Source organism: Pelophylax lessonae (genome assembly GCF_965119305.1).
Source record: "Pelophylax lessonae genome assembly, chromosome: 1".
NCBI lineage: Eukaryota > Metazoa > Chordata > Amphibia > Anura > Ranidae > Pelophylax > Pelophylax lessonae.
The window spans coordinates 605,569,280-605,590,310 of record NC_138768.1 but is presented as its reverse complement, the minus strand read 5'-3'; the positions used below and the strand labels follow the sequence as shown (position 1 = coordinate 605,590,310).

Sequence of the window (21,031 nt, the reverse complement as noted above, 5' to 3'; positions counted from 1 at the left end):
CAGGGGGCCCTTTGTTTTTCCTTTTAATTCTATTGACAAGGTTGCTTTAAAATATATATTTCCATCTTTGGCAGATCTGTATCCACATTTATTATGAACAATATTTAACCTCTTTCTAGACCCCACAGATGTATATGAATCCCACAAAAATAGTGCTGCAGTAATGGTATTAGCCAATTATTAGGTTAAATTCACAAAACCATCAATCACGCGGAGTGTAAATTCACAACGTCAATTATCATGTAGATTATCACTCCATGAAAGCCTTATTGAGATGTGCCTTTTATTAAGTCTATTAGGAAAAAGGAAGAGGAGGCACTTGAAATGGTGATTAATATTTCATTTTGGGATAAAACAATGATAAGTTCATACTGAGATAATAATTGTCCAGTGTATGTCAAGAACAACAGTTTCAGACCTAAAGCTCTGTATACACGGGCTGAATGTTGGTAGACATCGGCCGCTTAAAAAAAAAAAAAAGGTTGTGTGTATACCAGCTGGTCCAAAAGAAGCCGGCTTCTTTTGGAGGTACATGCTGCAAAACCGACCGACCGGCTCCCAATCAGCGCTTTTAGCCAATGGCTGAGAGTGCTGATCGGAGTATTCTGGTGGAAGAAACAAGAGACAACATAAGAGAAAATGAGACAACATAACAAGTAGATGTAAAACATACTTCACAAAAAATGTATTTTCTTTGAATATTTATGTATATTACTAGGGATACTCAGGATCCTATGCAAAATGTTTTCATATACTAATAACGTGTGTATACAAATGGCCAAAATTCCAAAGATGTACTCATTAAAAAAAAAAATGTACTTCTCATCATATACTACATGTTGCCTGTATTAAAACTTTAATTTGGAAATTAATTAAGCCCCGGTTCACACTTATGCGATGCGGGAAGGCTGCGAATCTGCAGCCTGTTCCCGCATCGCAAACGCACCCCCGGCAGTTCACACTGCCATATGCGATACGCTGGGGGTGTCAATGTAATCTTAACGACACCCCCAGTTTGATCGCATATCACAGTGCGATCTAGCAGTTCGCACAGGATCGGATCGCACAAGTGTGAACCGCTGTGCGATCCGATCCTGATGCGGCTGGGTCCTGTGCGTGTTTGCTGCGGGTGCGGTGCGAATTTAGCCATACAAAGTGTATGGCTAAACTCGCACCGCACAGCCGATCGCATGTAATGAAGGAGCAGTGCGCTCCGACATTACATGCGAACGCCGCAGCCGCATGAATGTGAACCGGCTCTAAATTAGGTACACCAGAAACTGGTACACAGAACACATAGCATTCTCTTGAAAAACTCAATTATTTTAGGCGACAACACAGTATAATGTAAATGCCAATCATATTTCCTTTAAAAAGCAGATTTTGAGAGATCAATGATGAAGGAATTTACAGAAAACACATAGGGTTTGATTTACTAAAGGCAACTAGACAGTTTGCAATGTGCAGTTGCTCCAGAGCTTAGTAAATGCTTCACTTTGCAAATAATACCCAATCACATGCAAGGAGAATAAAAAAACAGCATTTTTGCTTGTACATGATTGGATGATGAAAGTCAGCAGAGCTTCTGCTCATTTACTAAGCTTTGGAGCAACTTCACTTTGCAAAGTGCACAGTTTATTTGCCTTTAGTAAATCAACCCCACACTGACACAACAAAATCATGTGCAGAATGCAGATCCCCAAACAAGAGGAATTAGGTTTTAGGACAATACAGGATTAAATAGTCAAAGCAATGACTGATTTGACTGACTTGTATTCACTCCAATTGCCTATGTGCAACTAAGGCAAGCCATACATGGATTGAAATGTGGCTGGTTGTACTGAAGTCAATCTACTGATCAACAGCCGTACAACCAACCTGTCAGAGATTTCCTTATCAATCAATGCCGCCGGCTATAGCTGGCAGCACTGGTCATTGTATTCTGATGATGGGAAAGGCTCCCCACTGTCAGAATACAATACCACAGTGGGAGGGATTCCCTCATCCACATCAAATGTAGGGACGGGGAAATCTGATTTTCTTTTTTTGTTCAACCCGCTGGTTGAAAAAAAAAAAAAAGATGAATTTATGGACTGCGCAAAGTGATTGTAAAGTCTGTTTTTTTCTATTAAAATGACAAACATGTTATACTTACCTACTCTGAGCAGTTGGTTTTACACAGGGCAGCCCATATCCTCCTCTTTTCGGTTCCCTCGTTGCTGCTCCTGGCTCCTCCCTCATGTTGAGTGCCCCCACAGCAAGCAGCTTGCTATGGGGGCTCCCGAGCCGAGCCACAGCTCCGTTTATCCATTCAGACATGAAGCCACGGTTCGGCCCCGCCCTTCTCTCTCTCCTCATTGGCTAACTGAGTTGAATTTACAGCAGCGAATGGCGCCCCTTTTGTGTCTCAACCAATCAGGAGGGAGAGTCCTGGACAGCTGAGGAATTTGTGGACCTCCCTGGATTTAGAGGGGGCTCAGGTAAGTATTAAGGGGGCTGATGCACACAGAAGTTTTTTTTTTTTTTTTTTTTATCTTAATGCATAGAATGAATGAAGAATCAAAAACCTTCTGCCTTTACAACCACTTTAAGTTGTTTTATACAAATTTGTAAATCCAGAAAGAAAAAAGAGGTTGTCTGCAAATCATTTTCCTTTCAAGGTGACCCACCAAGGTGACCCAGATTTTGGGATTCAATTATTAAAAAGATAGAGACTGTTCACTTACTAAAGTGAATGTTCACTTCGCTTTGTGAAGAACATCTCTAGCTATATTTACAATGAATAACCATTTACATGTAAATATTAAAAACATTAAGCCTGGTACACACACTATACAGTTTTTTTTTAGTTAAACACAGAGGGCTGAACGAAAAAAAAAACTGACAGATCTCTGTACTAACACAAGCGATGTTAGTACAGTGATCGCCACTAATGTGCTATTGTGTTCTGACAAGGGGACTGCCCCCTAGCCAGGACAAGTGTGATCAGGGGATCTGCATTGCCAGCCATTGGTTTTCCAGTATGCCCCTTCGACAGGGACAGGGACCTGTACACATGCATTACTTAATACACAGTGCTGTCACTACTACTACATACCTTTACTACATACTATCCTTATATTATTTTTATATTTTATATTATTATATTATTATATTATTTTTATATGACTGCTGCTGTTCACCAAGAAAGCATCAAATGAATTTTTGTGCTACATGTAAGCGCTGTCTTATTGTCAAATCAAATGTCACTCTGAACAAATTTAAGTATCTCAATGCAAAAAAACAAAAGCTGTTGCAGTATAAAAAAAACTGTCCCACAATCCTCAAAATGAACTGTGATTAGTTGTACATATGGGTTGAAAGTTGGCCAATTCCTGCCGAACCGTCCATTTTCGGCCAATTTTAGGCCTGTGTGTAGCCGGCATTAGTGAGTGGAAATTTGCCAAGGGCTTCAGTTATCAGCAGGCACGGAAGGGGCAGCAGATATTTTGCCTGGTCAACAAATTGATTGTGGCTGCTTAGGGCACAGGGAAAGTGGTGCTGCAGGGTGCCCAGTACTGCAGCTCCTGCAGGGAGCTAAACACGACTCCATTCAATCCAACCTACAGTGACAGATGCAACTTACAAGCCATCCACAGCACACTCAGGGGTGGGCATCTACTGTAGAAGAGCCAAATCTAACAACTAACAAGACATGTAAGTACTTAGGTAGGGGGTGGTGTGTTATTGTGTGTTACTGTGTGTGCGTGTTTGTTTGCAAACTACTGTGTATCTTAATGTGTGTGTGTGTGTGCAAGTTACGGTGTCTCTAAGGCCCCTTTCACACTTGCGGACCGTTCAGATCCACCTGTCAGTTTTTCAGGCGGATCTGAACGGATTCCCCATGCATCTCTATGGGGCATCGGATGTCAGCGGAGACATGTCCACTGACATCCGATCCGATACAGTCCCTCAAATCCGGATGGATGGAAACCCTATTTTCCATCTGTCTGGCGGATCAGATGGGAATGGACAGGCGGTCAATTCTCATCTGATTCCCCCATAGAGAACAGCGGGGACCTGGCAGCTCTGTCTCCGCACACAGTGCAGAGACAGAGCTGCCATCCGCCTGCTTAGCGGGGGATCGGCAGATCGATCCCCCGCTAAGAAAAATGGAGTTTGCCAATGGACTCCAAGTGTGAAAGGGGCCTTACTGTGTGTGTCTTATGCTGGGCACAGACAGATTGAAATTTGGCCAGTTTAGCAAGGATCAGCCAAAACTCAATCTGTGCGTGGCTCTCCCTGTTTGACAAAAGTCAATAGTTAGATTCATGTGAAAAACTAAATGAATACCCGCGCTGGTAGATCAATTGTAAGAGTGAATAAATAAATGAATAAATGGTTTAAATTATATGAAATGTAAAGTGCATGAAAAAATATATGCAGCTGCTGCAACTCTAAGCAAACCTTAGGATAATATTAAAACCAAAATTAAGCAGCGCTAGCATTAGTAACAATAATCATGTGAAATAAATATAATCAATTCATCAGACAAATTAAAATGTATAGATAAAATATAAATAAGAAAAGTTCTTGGGTGTGATCCAATTAAAGTGCTCAAGTGCTGAAAATTATACAAAGTTCATCAAGGTGAACTACAATGTGAATAAATATAAATAAAACAGTCCTTAATCGTGATCCAAATAAGGTGCTCAAGTGCTGAAGTTTATACAAGGTGCTCCGAAGTGATAGGTGACCCCTCTCGGTTCCCCACTCACCAAATCTAATTTAATTGGATCACACCCAAGAACTTTTCTTATTTATATTTTATCTATACATTTTAATTTGTCTGATGAATTGATTATATTTATTTCACATGATTATTGTTACTAATGCTAGCGCTGCTTAATTTGGGTTTTTAATAGTTAGATTCAGCTTCTGTCAAACAGACACGCTATAAAACATCTATTGATCAGCAGCTGCAGCCGTTCTGACTACCAATACTCACAATATTTCCTCCTAATGACCCCTGACGCCGTAGCATAATTTTCTATCGTTGACCACCAATGCTGAGATTTTTTTCCACTAGCCACTGACAATTATTCCACTTTTTTCCTTGTGCAGAAAAACTTTTCAAAGGAAGAGTTTATTTTTTAAAATCCTTTATCTTTGAATTGACGTTTGTTTGTAAGATTCTCGCCTGTGACACAGTAATTATGGAATATCTTGTAGATTCAAGGACTTCAGTTTTTGTTTTGCAAAGTGCACAGTGGATACAGTGAGTAGGCTCTGGCTCTATTTAATTTTTTGCTATGATGTTAGGCTCATTATTTCATGTAATATGACAAAAGCTATGAATGCATCACACTTTACTCTTTACCCAAATGAGCTCAAAGTCTTTCTCTTTGTATGGTCTTCTTCCATAGCTGGCCTTAAAGGGTAAATAAACCCCAGAACAAAAATGGATTATATTGCAGCTTAGGGCTCTTAGATGTGGTGGCTGCATTAGTTTAATTTTTTTGTAATCCACCCCTATTCCTTGTCACCCAATACATTAATGTCTATGGTCAATGTATCTATACATGCGGTCCCTGGGTTACAAACAAGATAGGGTCTGTAGGTTTGTTCTTAAAGAGGAAGTAAACCCTCCTCTGACACTTTTACCTATAGGTAAGCCTATATTAAGGCTTACCTATAGGTACTGTAAATATCTCCTAAACATGTACCGTTTAGGAGATATTTACCTTACATGCAGCCAGTGACGTCACTGGCGCATGCGCTCTGAAGGAACAGCGGCTGGTGCCGTTTCTTCAGAGCCCCGTGCCGTGACCGTCGGCTCCCACACGCATGCGCGGGAGTGACGTCACCGCGGCTCCGGCCAATCAGATGGCCGGATGCCGCGATCCCGGAAGACGGGCGACTGGAGATGTCGCCCGTCATACGGGTGAGCGGGCGGCACGGCGGGGGCTCGTTCTTAGGTAAGTATTTCATAATGAGCTAGTATGCGATGCATACTAGCTCATTATGGGTTTCTCTTTCAGGTTGCAGCAAAAAAAAAAAAAGTTTCATGGGTTTACAACCTCTTTAAGTTGAATTTTTTTGTAAGTCAGAACAGGTACATTTTTGTAATATACTGTTGAGAATATGAGGTGTTATGCTACTGTTTTTCAGAGGTTTCTTCTGTGCTTAGTCTGTAGAGGCTGAAACATTTACCACTATCAGTTGAACCTCCGAAACACAAATACTCTTTCTTTTATGTTCTGTTAAGACACTTGTCACAGTACAGAATTTCATCCATTCCAATATTTGCCCAGGGCTCCATTTTGTCTAAAATTGGCCCTGGATAGGGGGTTGATTTATTAAAAGAACATGTTTACTTTGCAAACTGAATTTTCACTTAGCTAAACAAATAGGGTGAAGCTAAGTAAAAAAAATATATTGCAAATCATGTCCAAAGAAGAATAAAAAAAAAATACTGTATATATGTTTGCTTATATATAATTGGATAACTGAAGTGAACACAATTCTTCCCAGTCCTTAGTGAGTGAAAAATTCACTCTGTAAAGTGAACATGCTTTACTTTTGTAAGTAAACCTACATTTTTATATTTATTATACAGTATGGCTGTACTTTTTTTGTGGCATATTAAACTTTAACGCTAGTAGTGAATCTATACATGATGTACAATAATAAATTTGTGACCTAGGGATAGTTTCCTATGGACTTATGGAAACATACAAATTATTACCACTTACCCATTTTGCTATTGGGCATCCCTGAGAGCTCTTCCCTTCTTTCCCTGTATAAAGTACTCGCTCAATCCTGATTGCCTTTCCCTTCTGGCCAAACCTAAAAACAATTAATGTATATATAAGAATTTTTTTGTAAATATAGGTAAACAATGACCTCCATGCAAAATGGAAATGTTAAAGCCAAACTCAAATCAAACATCTAGATACACAAATGAGATACATTTTAAAGTGATTGTAGGCTACGCAACATCACTTGCACACTATTAGTCTGCCAAATTCCTCTACAGACAACTTTTCCCACCCCACAATGGATATTACTACCCAGGACAAGATTTCACCCCAGGATCCAAACTTACTAGACCTGATATCCATTCCCTAGCATCCTCCGGATGGTACAGGCCCTATGCCTCCGATCTAATTCTAGGAGCCACCATAAATACTGTACTTAAATGAAGCCCAAGCTCCTGGCCTGGCAGGATGAAAGGGAATGGTACTATGTCAAAATGATGTTCTGTTATGTGATTTCTTTTTGAGTTTGTTGAAAGATATTCACTTACCATTTACACTGTCCTTACTTTTCTGTGCGTTTTTTGTAGTGGGTTGTTGCCAATTGTAAGACAGATGCACATTTACTGTTTTTATACATTTCTGTATTGCATTCTTTTTTCTCAATAAAAATTGTTTTAAATACATTTAAAGTGATTGTAAAGTCTCGTTTTAAAAAAAAGAAAAAAAAAAAAAAAAAAGAAACATGTTATACTTACCTGCTCTGTGCAGTTGGTTTTGCACAGAGTGGCCTGGATCCTCCTCTTCTCGGATCCCTCTTCTCTGCTCCTGGCCCTCCCTCCTGTTGAGTGCCCCCACAGCAAGCAGCTTGCTATGGGGGCACCCGAGCCGGGTCATAGCTCCCTGTGTCCATTCAGACACGGAGCCCCGACCCACCCTGTCCCCTCTCTCTCCCGATTGGCTGACTGACTTTAATTGACAGCAGCAGGAGCCAATTATGCCCACGCTGCTGTCTCAGTCAATGATGAGGGGAGTCCCGGGCAGCTGAGAAACTCCTGCAACATTGCTGGATAAAGATGGGCTCAAGTAAGTAATAGTGGGGCTGAAGAGGGTTGCTGCACACAGAATGTTTTTTATCCTAATGCTACGATTGCATTAAGATAAAAAAAAAAACTTCCGCCCTTACAATCTCTTTAGGAACCTGTCATCCTGCCAAAGGATTTCTATCCATTCAGTTCTGAGACTTAGGGCCCTTTTACACGCACGGACCGATCAGGCCCCCCTGTCAGTTTCTCAGGCGGACCCAATCAGACCCTCCAGTCTTCTCTATGGAGTGGCAGCTGTCAACATACATGTGTCCATTGACCATCTGTCTGGTGGATAAGATCGGATGGCAGTTATGGGTATACGGACAGGTGATCTGTTTACATCTGAGCACCCATAGAGGAGAGCAGGCTGTGTCTGTATCCGCTTTGCATAAGTGGAGTGGACATGGACCAGCCATCCGCCTGCTTAGTGGGGATCAGCAGACAGATTCCCCGCTGAGTATGCGCACTCCAACTGTGTCCAACCTGTTTGTAAAGGGCCTTAAGCCTGGTACACACCATAAGCTTTTTTCATTCAACCCAGCAGGCTGAACGAAAAAAAACCTGACAGATCGCGGCACTAACACAAGCAATGTTAGTACTGCGATCTCCCCTGCTATGATATTGTGTTCTGACGGGGGGCCACTCCCCCTTCAGAACACACCAGTCAGTGCTCACAACACAGCTGATCGAATGCAAATCAGATGCTGGTTTTCCAGCACGCCCGTGTGACAGAAGGCAGTCGTGAGACTGGCTTCTGTTGGACAGGGAGCTGCACAAATGGGCTAAACGTTCTGCTGAACTGCCCGATTTTCGTCCCGTGTGAACCTTGCATTACATAGCGCAACCTGAAGGATGAGGCTACTTCCTCTTACCAATAAGGAATGCAATGGTGACACTTGCCTGCCCCCAGTCTGCTAACTGAACAGTAGAGGGGAGCACCAACAGACTAAAAAGGTTATTTCTTTGCTGACTCTGCTTTCTCCTCCCAGCATCTTGCACTTTGTAAGCACATTTGTATACTGCACACCTAATGGTCAGACCCATCATGGTACTGATCCACCCACTTAGTGTTTTTTTAATTTATACAATGCGGTATTTTGAATCTTACGTGCTTGGAATTCAGCCTCAATTCAACTTATTTTAAATTGTTTTTTCACTGAATTTGCCACAATAAAACAAAAAAAAAAAACAAAAAACAAGTACAACAATGGTTTGACAATGATGAAATCGATTGTGATGCCAAATCATTGTATAGTACTGCTGTAAGTTTACATTTTTGACCTAATGTATTAGGAGTCTAAAAAATATATATAATTACTGTATTGCCTTCAGCATGAAATAATAGCTCTTGCTGATTCATCTCAACTTAGTGATTGGTAATTATGGCTGACATATTGTAATCATTACCTCTCTTCCAAAATTTCTCTGATAGCTGCCACATTCGGTCCAGCACCAAGATGAGTATAGTATGGTCCTTCATCTTTCTCAATGATTTGTTCTGTGCAAAGTTACAAATACATTTTTTTTTAAAGGTCTACATGAAAGTTTTTACAACATTTAGCACAGAAAGATATGTACAAAATGCAGCAAGGAGGAGGGTGGTTATGTTTATAATATATTATTGACACCAAAACTCAAATCTAGCAAAAACTAACTGGAACCAGAAAAGCTCCAGACAGTAACAATAACTTCACTGATGTAATGGAATGGCTGATACACATTGGTTACCTTATTACTTGGACAATTGAAACATTATTTATCCAGATTAGAAACCAAAATAATTAACCTTGTATGCCCAGGACTAGCATTGTGTTTAGATAACAAAAAAATAAAATAAAATAAAATTCTAGAGTTGCATTTTCAAATGAACACATAACTTTATACATTCAATGCAAAGTAACAGGTTCACGCCCTCTTCCCCAATTTTCCTCCACAGCCAAAGGTAGAGTGCCTTGTGTAAGCTCTTTGTCAGTCCGTGTCGAAGCTTATGCAGGACTGAGAACCCCCACCCCATCTGACAGTGCTTGGGCTGTTCCCCATATTGTAGGAAGAAGGGGAGAAGGTGTTGTTTCGCCATTTCCGTAATTAAGAGTACTCCAAGTGAGAGAGCCTAGGGGAAGGTAAGAGTAACAGAGGTGGACTATCAAGAGAACCCTTCCTTGATTGGACAAAATTACAAGTTTGCTTTAAACTATTACAGATACATAACTAGGGCCAATAACATGAAAAATTACCTTGCTGGAAACATTTTTGTATGATTATTAATTCAAATATCCTAAAACACCCTTGTGCTTTTAAGAAGACCTCCAGTGAGACCCAGTAAATTCTAGTCCATCCCTATAAATTGCTAAATTTCAGAAAACATCTGAGACTTTATGCATATTTGAAGATATATAAATAACCATAGAAATAGGGCACTCAGTGGCATCTAAAGGAGCATATAAAAAGCTTCATTCAACAATGTTTTGGTGGGTCACAATAATGTTGTGACCCACCAAAATGCTGGTAAAAAGGGCCTTTAGGACTGTGAATGTTCCTATGGGTTTGATATACTAAAGACAAATTATCTGTCCACTTTGCTCGGAAAGTTGCACTTTAAAAGGATTATTCTCAAGTGCTTAGTAAAGGAGGTGAAGCTCTGCTAAATTCCATAATCCAATCATGTACAAGAAAAAATGCTGTTATTTTTATTTTCTTTGCATGTGATTGGGTATTCTTTGCTAAGTGAAATCTTACCACATTTACCCTGACCAAATTCCCTTGCAAAGTGAACAGTCTTTATCTTGCTAAAGCAACCTCGCAACCTCCATCTTCATAAAACACATACTATATATATATATATATATATATATATATATATATATATATATATATATAAAACAATTCAAATTTGTCTGCAGCTTCCCCTTCAGCTTCTTAACTGAAGAAAGGATCAGTTCCCAAGAAAGCAAGATAGAAGAATCATCTAATATTAATTATGTCACTGGCTATGTTAATTATTGCACATTATTCAGGAGGAGACAACGAGGGAATACAAAAACGCAAGGTAACCTGTGTATGTTAGTAAATATGTCCTTCAGCTGTTGCTAATTCTTTCTTAAGCAGGACATACATTATACATTTTTTTTCCTTCAACTCGCGTGTTGAACAAAAAAAATGTGCCGATTCCCCCATCTGAAAATTCAAGGTTGATGGCGGAATCACTCCTGTTGTGCCATTGTGTTCTCATAGCGGGGAGACTTCTGTCGCCATCACAACACAATGAACAGTGTTGCCTTCTACAACTGGTGGCGCTGGCCGTTCAGAAAAAAAAAAGACAAAGTGGTTGTACATAAGTCAATCGATTGACAACAGGGTGCTCATACATGGAGCAAAATTTGGCCAGTTCCTACCGAACTGGCTGAATTGCAACCCATGACCAGCTTTACTTTACTGCTTCTTGAACTGAGGTTTGATGATATGCAAAACACCATGTAGTGACAGTAGGGGTGATAACAAAGGAATAACAATGTAAATAATCACTTAGCTTAGTGAATGAGGAGTCATTGGATCATGTGCAAGCAAAAATCCTTCTTTTGTATTCCCTTTACATGATTGCGTAGTCAAAGTAAACACAGCTTCACTTTATTTACCAAGCTAAGAGAACATTCACTTTGCAATGTTAGCATACACTTTTCGAAATGAGAATTCACTTGTCTTAATTACTTTAGAAAATCATCCACAGTATGTATCATATAATAATATGCTCAATAAGCATACATGTTTGGTAAGTGGGGGGATGATGTTTAATACAATTGAATGCAAAGGTTTCAAAATACCAAAAAGGAAGAAAAGCCCAAGCATGTGGTCACAATGTATTGCCAGCTTGCAGACAAATGTGTAGAAATGTAGGGCATGCAAATGTTTTTTGGTGTCTGGTTTACATAGAAAAAAAAAATCCTAGCATGCAAACAGATTTATGATAATATATTTTAACTAACAGTACAGTTATAAATTGTACTTACCAACACAGCTGCATGATGGAAAATCATACTGTGTTTTTACAGGAGTATCGAATAGGTTTTTGACGGGGGTGCTAAGAAGCTTTGAAGGAGACTCCAAAAAATGATTCAGAGCAGAGCCTGCTGCCCTCTTGGTTGGCGTTTTTTCATGTGGATGAGCATGGTGGTCTGCTGTAGAAGAGTTAGCGTGTGTTGATAAAATTGTCACTGGACCTGAAGACTCCACCTTTACATGCTTTGGTGATCTGATGGTAGACACATGTTGATGAAACATTGATTTGGCAGGATACTGTTTCATCTGCTGTTCCATTGTTTCAAGAATACTCTTGTGTTGTACATTTTCTAGGCTGAAATGCTGATTCTCTTCTTTGATTGTTTTCCTTGCTGTTTTGTTTTCACTGGGTGTGCGCGCACAGGCAGACTGTGAGCTGTTCTCCACTTTGGAAGCTCTATGTACAGAGGAACCATCATGTTTATTTTGCTCCCGGCGCTGAAGCAAATGATGCCTCAAAGCGGCATGCTTTGGAATACAATTCATCTGATTTGCAAATTGAGAATGATATCCTGTTTGATCTTGTGGAAGTGGAGTAGAAGTATTGCTTTGTGGTAAATATCTCTTTTGTTTGTCTGGGGTCTGAATATCCTGGCAATGTCTACCATACTCCTGGGCTGGCTGTTGGCTGGGATTTACAATGGGGATATTGCTGTTGCCTTTTTGATCTTGGTAGCCATGTTGACCATGTTGAAGAGACCGTTCTGTTTGATAGTACTGCTGATATGTGTCTACTTTACCTTTACCAGGCTCTATATTTTCAGCTATATACTGCCCTTTTCTATGTGAGTTAGACTGACTAGTATTGAAAGGCATATTTGCGTTGCTTGAATTATGTTGCTTCTCTACATCCTGATGGTATTGTTGGAAGTTCTGGCACTGAGTGGCTGCTTGACTGCTCTCCTCTAATTTTAAATGATTTTGTGGGCTTGATCTACTTGGTGCATTACCGAAAATAGTTTGGCTACGACTGTGCGGTGACTGCTCCATGCCCATGGTAAAATCTTGATTTGGCCTCTGATGATAAAGTTGGTCCTGGTGGTACTGGGGACTCGAAGGCTTTGAATGCAGAACCTGTTGGTGCAATTGTGTCTTGTGTGGAAATTGTTCATTTTCCACTTTCTGCGGATTTAAGTGCTGTTTTAATGATTGGTCAAACATATGCCCAGTTAGCCTATCTGAAAATGACTGATAAAAATGATTACCTTTGATTTTAAGATCATAGCCTTGCTGTTGAGTATCTCTACCTGTTGCCTGGGATAAGTGCTTTTGGAAATTTAGATGTTGCCCTTGAGGCTGTGGTGGTGGCACAGTGCTCTCTATATTTTGACTAGTACTACCCTGTTTTCTTGTATATTGTTTAAGCCTCTTTTGATTTTCTGACTGAGAGTCCATTAATAATTTTAGTAAGTCTTCTGATTTTGAGGAATCTTCCTTCAAAAAATGATTTGAGCGAAAGTCTGTCCAGTTTGACTTCATGTATGGGTTTCTTTGCTCCTCCATACCCCTACTGCGTTCAGATGTTCCATTACAATGATCTCTCCCTTTTTGTGACATGGAATGCTCATTTTGCTTTTCTGAATGATTCTCAAAGGTCATTTTTTTCTGCCCACTGTTTTCTGAAGGTGGTTCACCTCCTGCTGAACAGTGAAGTGAAGGAAGTGCATTGGTAGACAATGTTCTGCTATTATGAGCAAGCATAAAATCTGACTGAGAAGTCATTCTTGGATCAACTGATTGACATGTTCCATTGGACTGAGAATTTAAAAAACTGCCATCACATATGTTTGGGGTGGAACGGTAACTGTCAGTTTCCTGGGCATATAATAGTTTACTCATTTGCAATAAATCATAACGCTCCTTACTAAAAGACTCAGAAAGCCTTTCATCAGGTTTGTTATTCTGGAGGTGGTAAGAACCACTGGTAGAGTAAATCTGATGATCAGGCTCACCAGCGTCACAGTTTCTTCCAGGTATGTCCTGGGAGTTAAATTTTGGCTTCTCTTGTGGAAGTGGTTGCTCTTCTTGCATGTGATGTGTATAGCTTCCTGGTTTTACAGCTGGCTCGCTGCAGTTGTCACTGTTAGGAGCCTCAGTAGCCAAGGCATCTGGCCCTTGAGGCAGCACCGAGTTCAAGGTTAGTTGGGAAGTGATCTGCCCTGAGGTATGTGAAGAATAACTTGTTTGAGGAGACAAGTCCTTACTAGCATCATTTAGAGTGTTAATGGCAACCGAGTGAGGTGTGGTATTCTGCAATGTAAGGGAAACATTTTCAGGATAATATTGCGATCCCGTTTTCTCCAAGAGTTCAGCATGTGTAAGCTTCATGGAAGAGGCAAAAACAGTAGCACCATTAGGCATTGCATTATCTTTATTAGATAAGGCAATGTTGCCGTTGTGGGAATTAGGATCTTTGTTCTGCTCACTGGGAACATGAACATTTGAATTTTCCGGTTTTCTTGTTCTCACAGCTTCGTCTTTGCTACAGAAGTCAGACACATTTTGTTGAATGTACGTGCCATTTAATTCACCTTCATTTTCTCCATTCTCTTCCCCAACTGCTTTGATTTTTTTCACTTGGAGGAAATCAGATAGCAAAGGCTCACTAAGTGTGCGCTTTATTGCACCATTATGTATATTTGGATACACTCTGTTTTCATGTGTGTGGTCAGAGCACTCCTGATTTCCCTTCATGTGGGTGACACTGTAGCTGTTTTTGGTTGGTAAACAGCTTTCTCCATTGACTTGGGGTGGGGCATTTTCCATTGGTAGCTCTCCATTTTGTAGCTTTGCTGGGTTGTTTTGGCAAGCAGGCAATGGTTGTATTAGGAATGGACTCAATCTACTGCCCTCATCATGGTGACTTCTTTCCTCTTCCATCGGGCCTGCTCCGGGGCCATCCACAAGGCTGCCCTAAAAACGTATCTGAGGAAAAAACAAAGAACATGTTTATATGACTTTTAGGTCATTTTTTTTTTCTATAGACAATTTTATCATTACAGAAAAAATACATCTTCAAAATGTGGAACAATAAAATTCAGAATACTGTGTTGAACTCTATAAGCTGTACTTTTCAATAAACATGTATAAGGGCAAATCTTATTGCAAGCCCTATTTATAAACAGGACAAGATCATTTGTGGTTTAGTTTGTAATAAAATCAGGGGAATAGAAAATTAAAAATAATTTGGGCACATACACATGTCTGTTGTTTTTAGGGTGAAATCTAAGGACATTCGCTTTTCAGAACCTTTAGGACATGGACAAAACATCCAAGAAAGTCTGCAAAATTTTTACAAGGAAAGTGCTAAAATATACCACCCTCCCGAAACAAACAAATGTCAGGATTTGTCTGAATACTATGCTTACTAAGGGAAAGAACAATTGCTTCCAGTTTTATTGCACTTAGGAGCAGCATTTAGCGCAAATTCAATTACAAAAAAAAAACACTAGCAGAGCAATAAGTAGTTCTTAAAGTTGATGCACAAATCAGTAAAGGATGTGTTTAAATTCAACACTCTGTTTTTGAAGAGCACATTTCTTGACCCAACATTGATAAATTGATACAAATCTCAAAATTGATAAAATTTTCAGGGACAGAGTCTACTTTTAGTAAGGCACAGAATGGGTATCAGTAACTCTATCATAACCCCTAATTGTTTTTTTTTTTTTACCAAAGGTCACTCTCTCCTTTAAGCAATAGCCTCTTCAATTACTCCGGTATGCTTCTGCCTACACTGACATCCACAACCTGGCCTTGAAGCCATCCACAACACAGCTTACGGATGACAAATGTCATCGGTTGTTTTTACCAAGATGCCCCATGCAAATGCTTGCCAACCTTGGTTTCTGTCTTCTCTGTACCTAGTTGAAAAATGGTGTCAAAAAATACAACACATTCTTTTAAATAATTGGCTGTAAGATTGGTGCAAGCGCAGGGACACTGCTTACCACACAGATGCATGCCCATTCCCTTCTCAAGATGTGCACTGGGCACAGTGTCTTCAGGTGAGCTGCCACAGGCTCACAAACATCCTAATGCCTCTGACCATTAATGGAAGACCAAAATCTATAAAGGACTCAAGTAACCCTAATGTATATATAGTTCATATTGTATAATGTGCTAGTTATCTGTAAACCCAGTTGTCCATTCACCATTCATCTGTGACATTCTGGTGGGTCACAATGAAATCCACTAGGATAAAACTAAATTGTTTTAATATGGAACTTCCCACAAATATACAAATATTTTATAGTTCATTTTAAAAAAATCATTAAGTCTATTTAAATATACTGCTAGGATAATTGAATAAAATCTGTCTTTCAAAAATCATCACACAGTCCTCTGAATATCAGACTGACCTTTGAAAGTTATACACTGCAATTGGAGCGTTAACATACTGCATAGTATCTTCGATCTGAAGTGCTAGGAATTGTGAGCTGTAGGTGTTAATGAAGTAAAGAACACAAAAAGAGACCGATGTATTGATGCACATTCATTGTCCAATAAGCAGACAGATGAAACCTGCTAAAAGAAATAGTAGCGTTCACTCCATAGGTTAGGCATGTCAGAGATATGTAAATTACAACAGAGGTTGAGATTAATTAACTCTGTTTGCAAGTAAAAACAATCGCATATATTAAGATGTAATCATTTTAAATTTAGTTGTTTGGCTGGAGTTCTGCTTTAAGAGCATTGGGATTCCATATATTGGGCACAAATACTTTAAAACTGAATTCAGGACATATGGGAGTTACAAAAATATTTTGGGTACCTTAATTTAATTTCTAAAATCAGCCTCCCAATTAGCATACGGTATGAAAAATGCCAGTGAAGGGAGGACATTCATGACTACATTAGGGCCTGGTGACATAACTTGCCATTAGTCCTTAGTGGCAGTAGCAGTTCTCTCAAATATATTGTGACCCTCACGCTATGTAGTTTGTGGAATGCGTTTACAAGACTGCTGCAGGGATGTAAGGTGTATATTCCTCTCAGATATTTTTGTGTGTGTACCCAACACCGTCTAATCATAATATGCCTAATATGTATCTCTATTCATTATTTGTGCAGAAACATAATATTTAAATCACAATACATAATACTTTTAGGAAATTAAAGTGCAATCAGTGCAACAAATGTGCATGAACAATAAGTCCTTTAAAGTGCTGGTTATCTTATTCTTCCAGTGCCAGTATGTTCCAACAAGTGCCGTTGTGCTCCCCTCCTTATGTGCCCTTACTCACTCGCCTGTGTTTCAAAAATAATCCTCCAGTGGCAAAAAAATGTTTTTTTATTTATTTTGTGACTACGGCAGGTAGGTCAAAGAACCTCATATGTGTATAGGGAGATAGAATCAGGAGAAATCCACAGTGTAATTCCGTTTTTATTGTTAAAAAAACATATAAAAGCCAATTGCGCACTTACAAAACTCTCCTCTTGCATGTGAGCATGTCATGATGCCGTTCTGGAATTCAAAAGTCATGGTTTGCGTTCCAAGGAGCAGATGACACATAACCATAAGAATCCACCCACTTAATGCATTTCGCTCCACCCAGGAAGTATCCTCAGGACCCTCAGCTACAGCTCACATGCAAGAGGAGAGTTTTGTAAGTGCACAATTGGCTTTTATATGTTTTTTTAACAATAAAAACGGAATTACACTATGGATTTCTCCTGATTCTATCTCCCTATACTCATATGGGGTTCTTTGACCTACCTGCCGGAGTCACAAAAGAAAGAAAAAACATTTTTTGCCATTGGAGGATTATTTTTGAAACACAGGCGTTTAACCCATCACTAGTTGGTGAGTAAGGGCACATAAGCACAACGGCACTTGTTGGAACATACTGGCACTGGAAGAATAAGATAACCAGCACTTTATAGGACTTATTGTTCATGCACATTTTTTGCACTGATTGCACTTTAATTTTCTAAAAGTATTATGTATTGTGATTTTAAAAAATATGTTTCTGCACAAATAAAAGTAGCAGTTATCTGCTATGGAATGAGTTAAGGGTGACAGCAGCAGTTCATAATAAGCCTTTGGAATAATTGCCACACACATAGACTTTTTTCATTCAGCCTACAGACATCATGCTACACAGCCTGGATGGAAAAATCCCCCTCTGTGGCTACTCTATGTTGACAGACGGCCTGCTATCTGTCAAAATACTCAAACAGTGCCTGCATCTGATTGGATGAAGGCCCTGTCCAGTGAACAATTTGCTACCTGGCTCCTTTATCTTTTATTTGAGGGATGTCAAGCAAGAGGTGGCAAACAGGGCTAACCAAGGAGCGAATTTTGGCCAATTAATCAGGAACCTACTCAAATTTGATCCTTGTATGGCCAGCCTACGGCACATCTCACTTGAATGATGCTGTCAGGTGGGCAGAGAGGGATTCATGGGTGGGTACTTCACCTTGCAGTTGTAGCATACTAGGGGATATGTTAAAGAACAGTTTGGCTATAAGAGGAGGGTGACAAACGATGCAAATTGAATAAAATACGCCACCAGGTGGTGGCCAACTTGGCGCATCTATAGTATGTAAGTGTGCCACATTCTTATCAACTATATTGAAAATAGAAAGCAGAAAAACATGGACTTTACTGGCACAGGTATATCAAATATAACATTATCAAGAAAAAAGTGTCAACACAAGCATAAAAAAGTAGGTAATTACCAAACTACCACAAGGTAAAATTCAAGCATAAATCTATGTAGACTCTGTGACAATAACCATACCATATATTCCCCAAGGAAGGGAAAGAAGAAAAAATACCACTTCCCCTCCTGGGGAACTGTAGATAAAGTGGTCACAGATGTCCCGAGTCAGCCAAGATTGAGCCAAAGAGACTGGCAGGTTTAAGACAGGGTATACTTGTTAGTACCTACAGGGGCGTTAATCTATCTCCAGCTGGGACTGCCATTACAAAATGTAGAAAATTGGCTTCTGAGGGACCACTAAGTGGACAATAAAGGTAAGGTAAGGTTTCTGAGAATCGGGTAAAGGAAATCTAACAGCATAAATGGAGTCCCAGGCAGCAGGCCTAAAGTTTAATCACCCCCCCAGGCATGGGGAAACGTCCACCATGACTCGGAAAAAACGCGAGACAGCCGACTCGGGACATCTGTGACCACTTTATCTACAGTTTCCCAGGAGGGGAAGTGGTATTTTTTCTTCTTCCCCTTCCTTGGGGAATATACAGTATGGTTATTGTCGCAGAGTCTACATAGATTTATGCTTTCATTTTACCATGTGATAGTTTGGTAATTACCTACCTTTCTTATGCTTGTGTTGACACTTTTTTGTTTGTATTGGCAAGTGTTGACAGTTATATGTCTTACATTTTAATCATTCATAATAAATGTTATATTTTATATACCTGTGCCAGTAAAGTCCATGTTTTTCTACTTTCTATTTTCTATATAGAAAAACAATGACACCCTGTAAAGAAGGACACACCATTCTACTAATGTCAGCAATGGGTTATGTTCATTGCAGTTACATGACTTTCTTTGTGCCCAGAGATGACTTTTTGCTTAAAGATCTATAGTGTATTCCAGCCCTTCCCACTTCCAGCTGTTGTACGTAAAACAACAACAGGTGCTCACACCCTAGTTAAACCTGTATGATTATAAAACAGAGCTTTGTTTAGCAGATTACATAGTTGTCTATTACATAGTGCACCCTTATGGTTTTGTTCAGAGCCAAATAAGTCCAAACCTAAAATCCTGAAAATACTAAAGTTTTCACTAATAACATGGTTGTTGTTCCTACTGAACTGGCCAATATTCGAACTGTCTATGGCTGGCTTAATTTACACAGCTGAGCTCAATATAACATTTCTCTTCCACATTCCCTACAAGTGAACACATTCTTTGTTCTTTGAGCCCCCGTTCACATCGGCGCAATTTGACATGTGATTTGACATGTCAAATTGCAGCCTGTTGCCGGCAACGGCACTGTCCCAGTTGGTGCGATGCCGACTTTGCGACGCCACACCGATTTCCAGTAGTAGTTCCTGCACTACTTTTGGCGACTTTGGGGGCGATATCAATAGACCTGTTCACGGTTTTGATCTGTTCACGGTCTTTGGATCCTGCTCACCGCATAGTTTTTATTGATATTCGATATCAATAGACATCTGTGCACAACTAGCACAGATGTCTTTCAAATTGCCCCCAAACTTGCACTGAAATGCAGGTTTGCAATAATTGATTATAAACCCACGTTCAATGTGAATGAGGGCTTAAACTTGAATTTAAATAATCAAATGAAAAGCCCTATTATCAATAAGGTTATCACATTTCAAACTTCTGGTACACTGATTGTCACCAACCTAAAAGCCCACACAATGAAATGTAACTACAAAGTGACTGAGCTTCTGCCATTGTTGACCACTTTCTGAAAATGCCAGGTGCGTGGCTTTCTCTGGCTTTAGTACTCTGGCTGATTTATAGCTAGCATGCAGTCAGAGTGAAGTTAGATTTTCTAATTAGCATACTTTCTCCATGTCCAATGACTCAAATACTGGAGTCTGCATGAAAGCAATAGCAGCTAGCATTTTCAGAAGGTGGCCAGCAATGGCAACGTATATATTTCTACAATTTTAGACAAGTCAATTTAAATGAATGGTATGAGAGACACACAGGGGGCGATTTACTAAAACTGGAGAGTGCAAAATCTGGAGCAGTTGTGCATGGTAGCCAATCAGCTTTTAACTTTGGCTTGTTCAATTAGGTTTTGAAAATAAACCTGGAAGCTGATTGGCTATCATGCACAGCTGCAGAAGATTTTGCACTCTCCAGTTTCAGCCCCCCCAAAAAGTCTGCTTTGTCTAAGCTTTATTTGGAAGATGCTAGTTGCCAGAATAGCATGCTGCCCAAGTGGCTTTAAAGCGTAAGTGCAGCCAAAACAAAAAAAGAAAATTCAGCACAAGGGACATAATTTACAGTCAGTAGTATGTATCCCTTGTGCCAATGCCTCTTATTTCAGTTGAAATCCTCTTCTGTCCAAAATTACAGTTGGCCACAAAAAAAACATTTTGTTAGGCCAATGACAAAATCTGTCTGTGTATCTCCCAACTGTCCCTCATTTGTAGATAAATCCCTCTGCGTTTCTTTCTTTCTTTCTCATTAGTCCTCCTAT

The 21,031-nt window shown here is 39.7% G+C and overlaps 1 protein-coding gene across 2 annotated transcripts in view; it reads right to left on the bottom strand.

The window, feature by feature from the left end:
- Positions 1-21,031, bottom strand: part of TET2 (tet methylcytosine dioxygenase 2) — a 177,527-nt gene that overhangs the window by 18,096 nt on the left and 138,400 nt on the right. For both annotated transcript variants that reach the window (XM_082243693.1, XM_082243692.1), the window contains exons 2-4: positions 11,830-14,803; positions 9,233-9,323; positions 6,735-6,828 (exon numbers count right to left, since the gene is read on the bottom strand). In XM_082243693.1, the coding sequence (XP_082099819.1) occupies positions 6,735-6,828; positions 9,233-9,323; positions 11,830-14,758 (3,114 nt within the window). In that variant the 5' untranslated portion in view covers positions 14,759-14,803. The remainder of the gene's footprint in view (positions 1-6,734; positions 6,829-9,232; positions 9,324-11,829; positions 14,804-21,031) is intronic.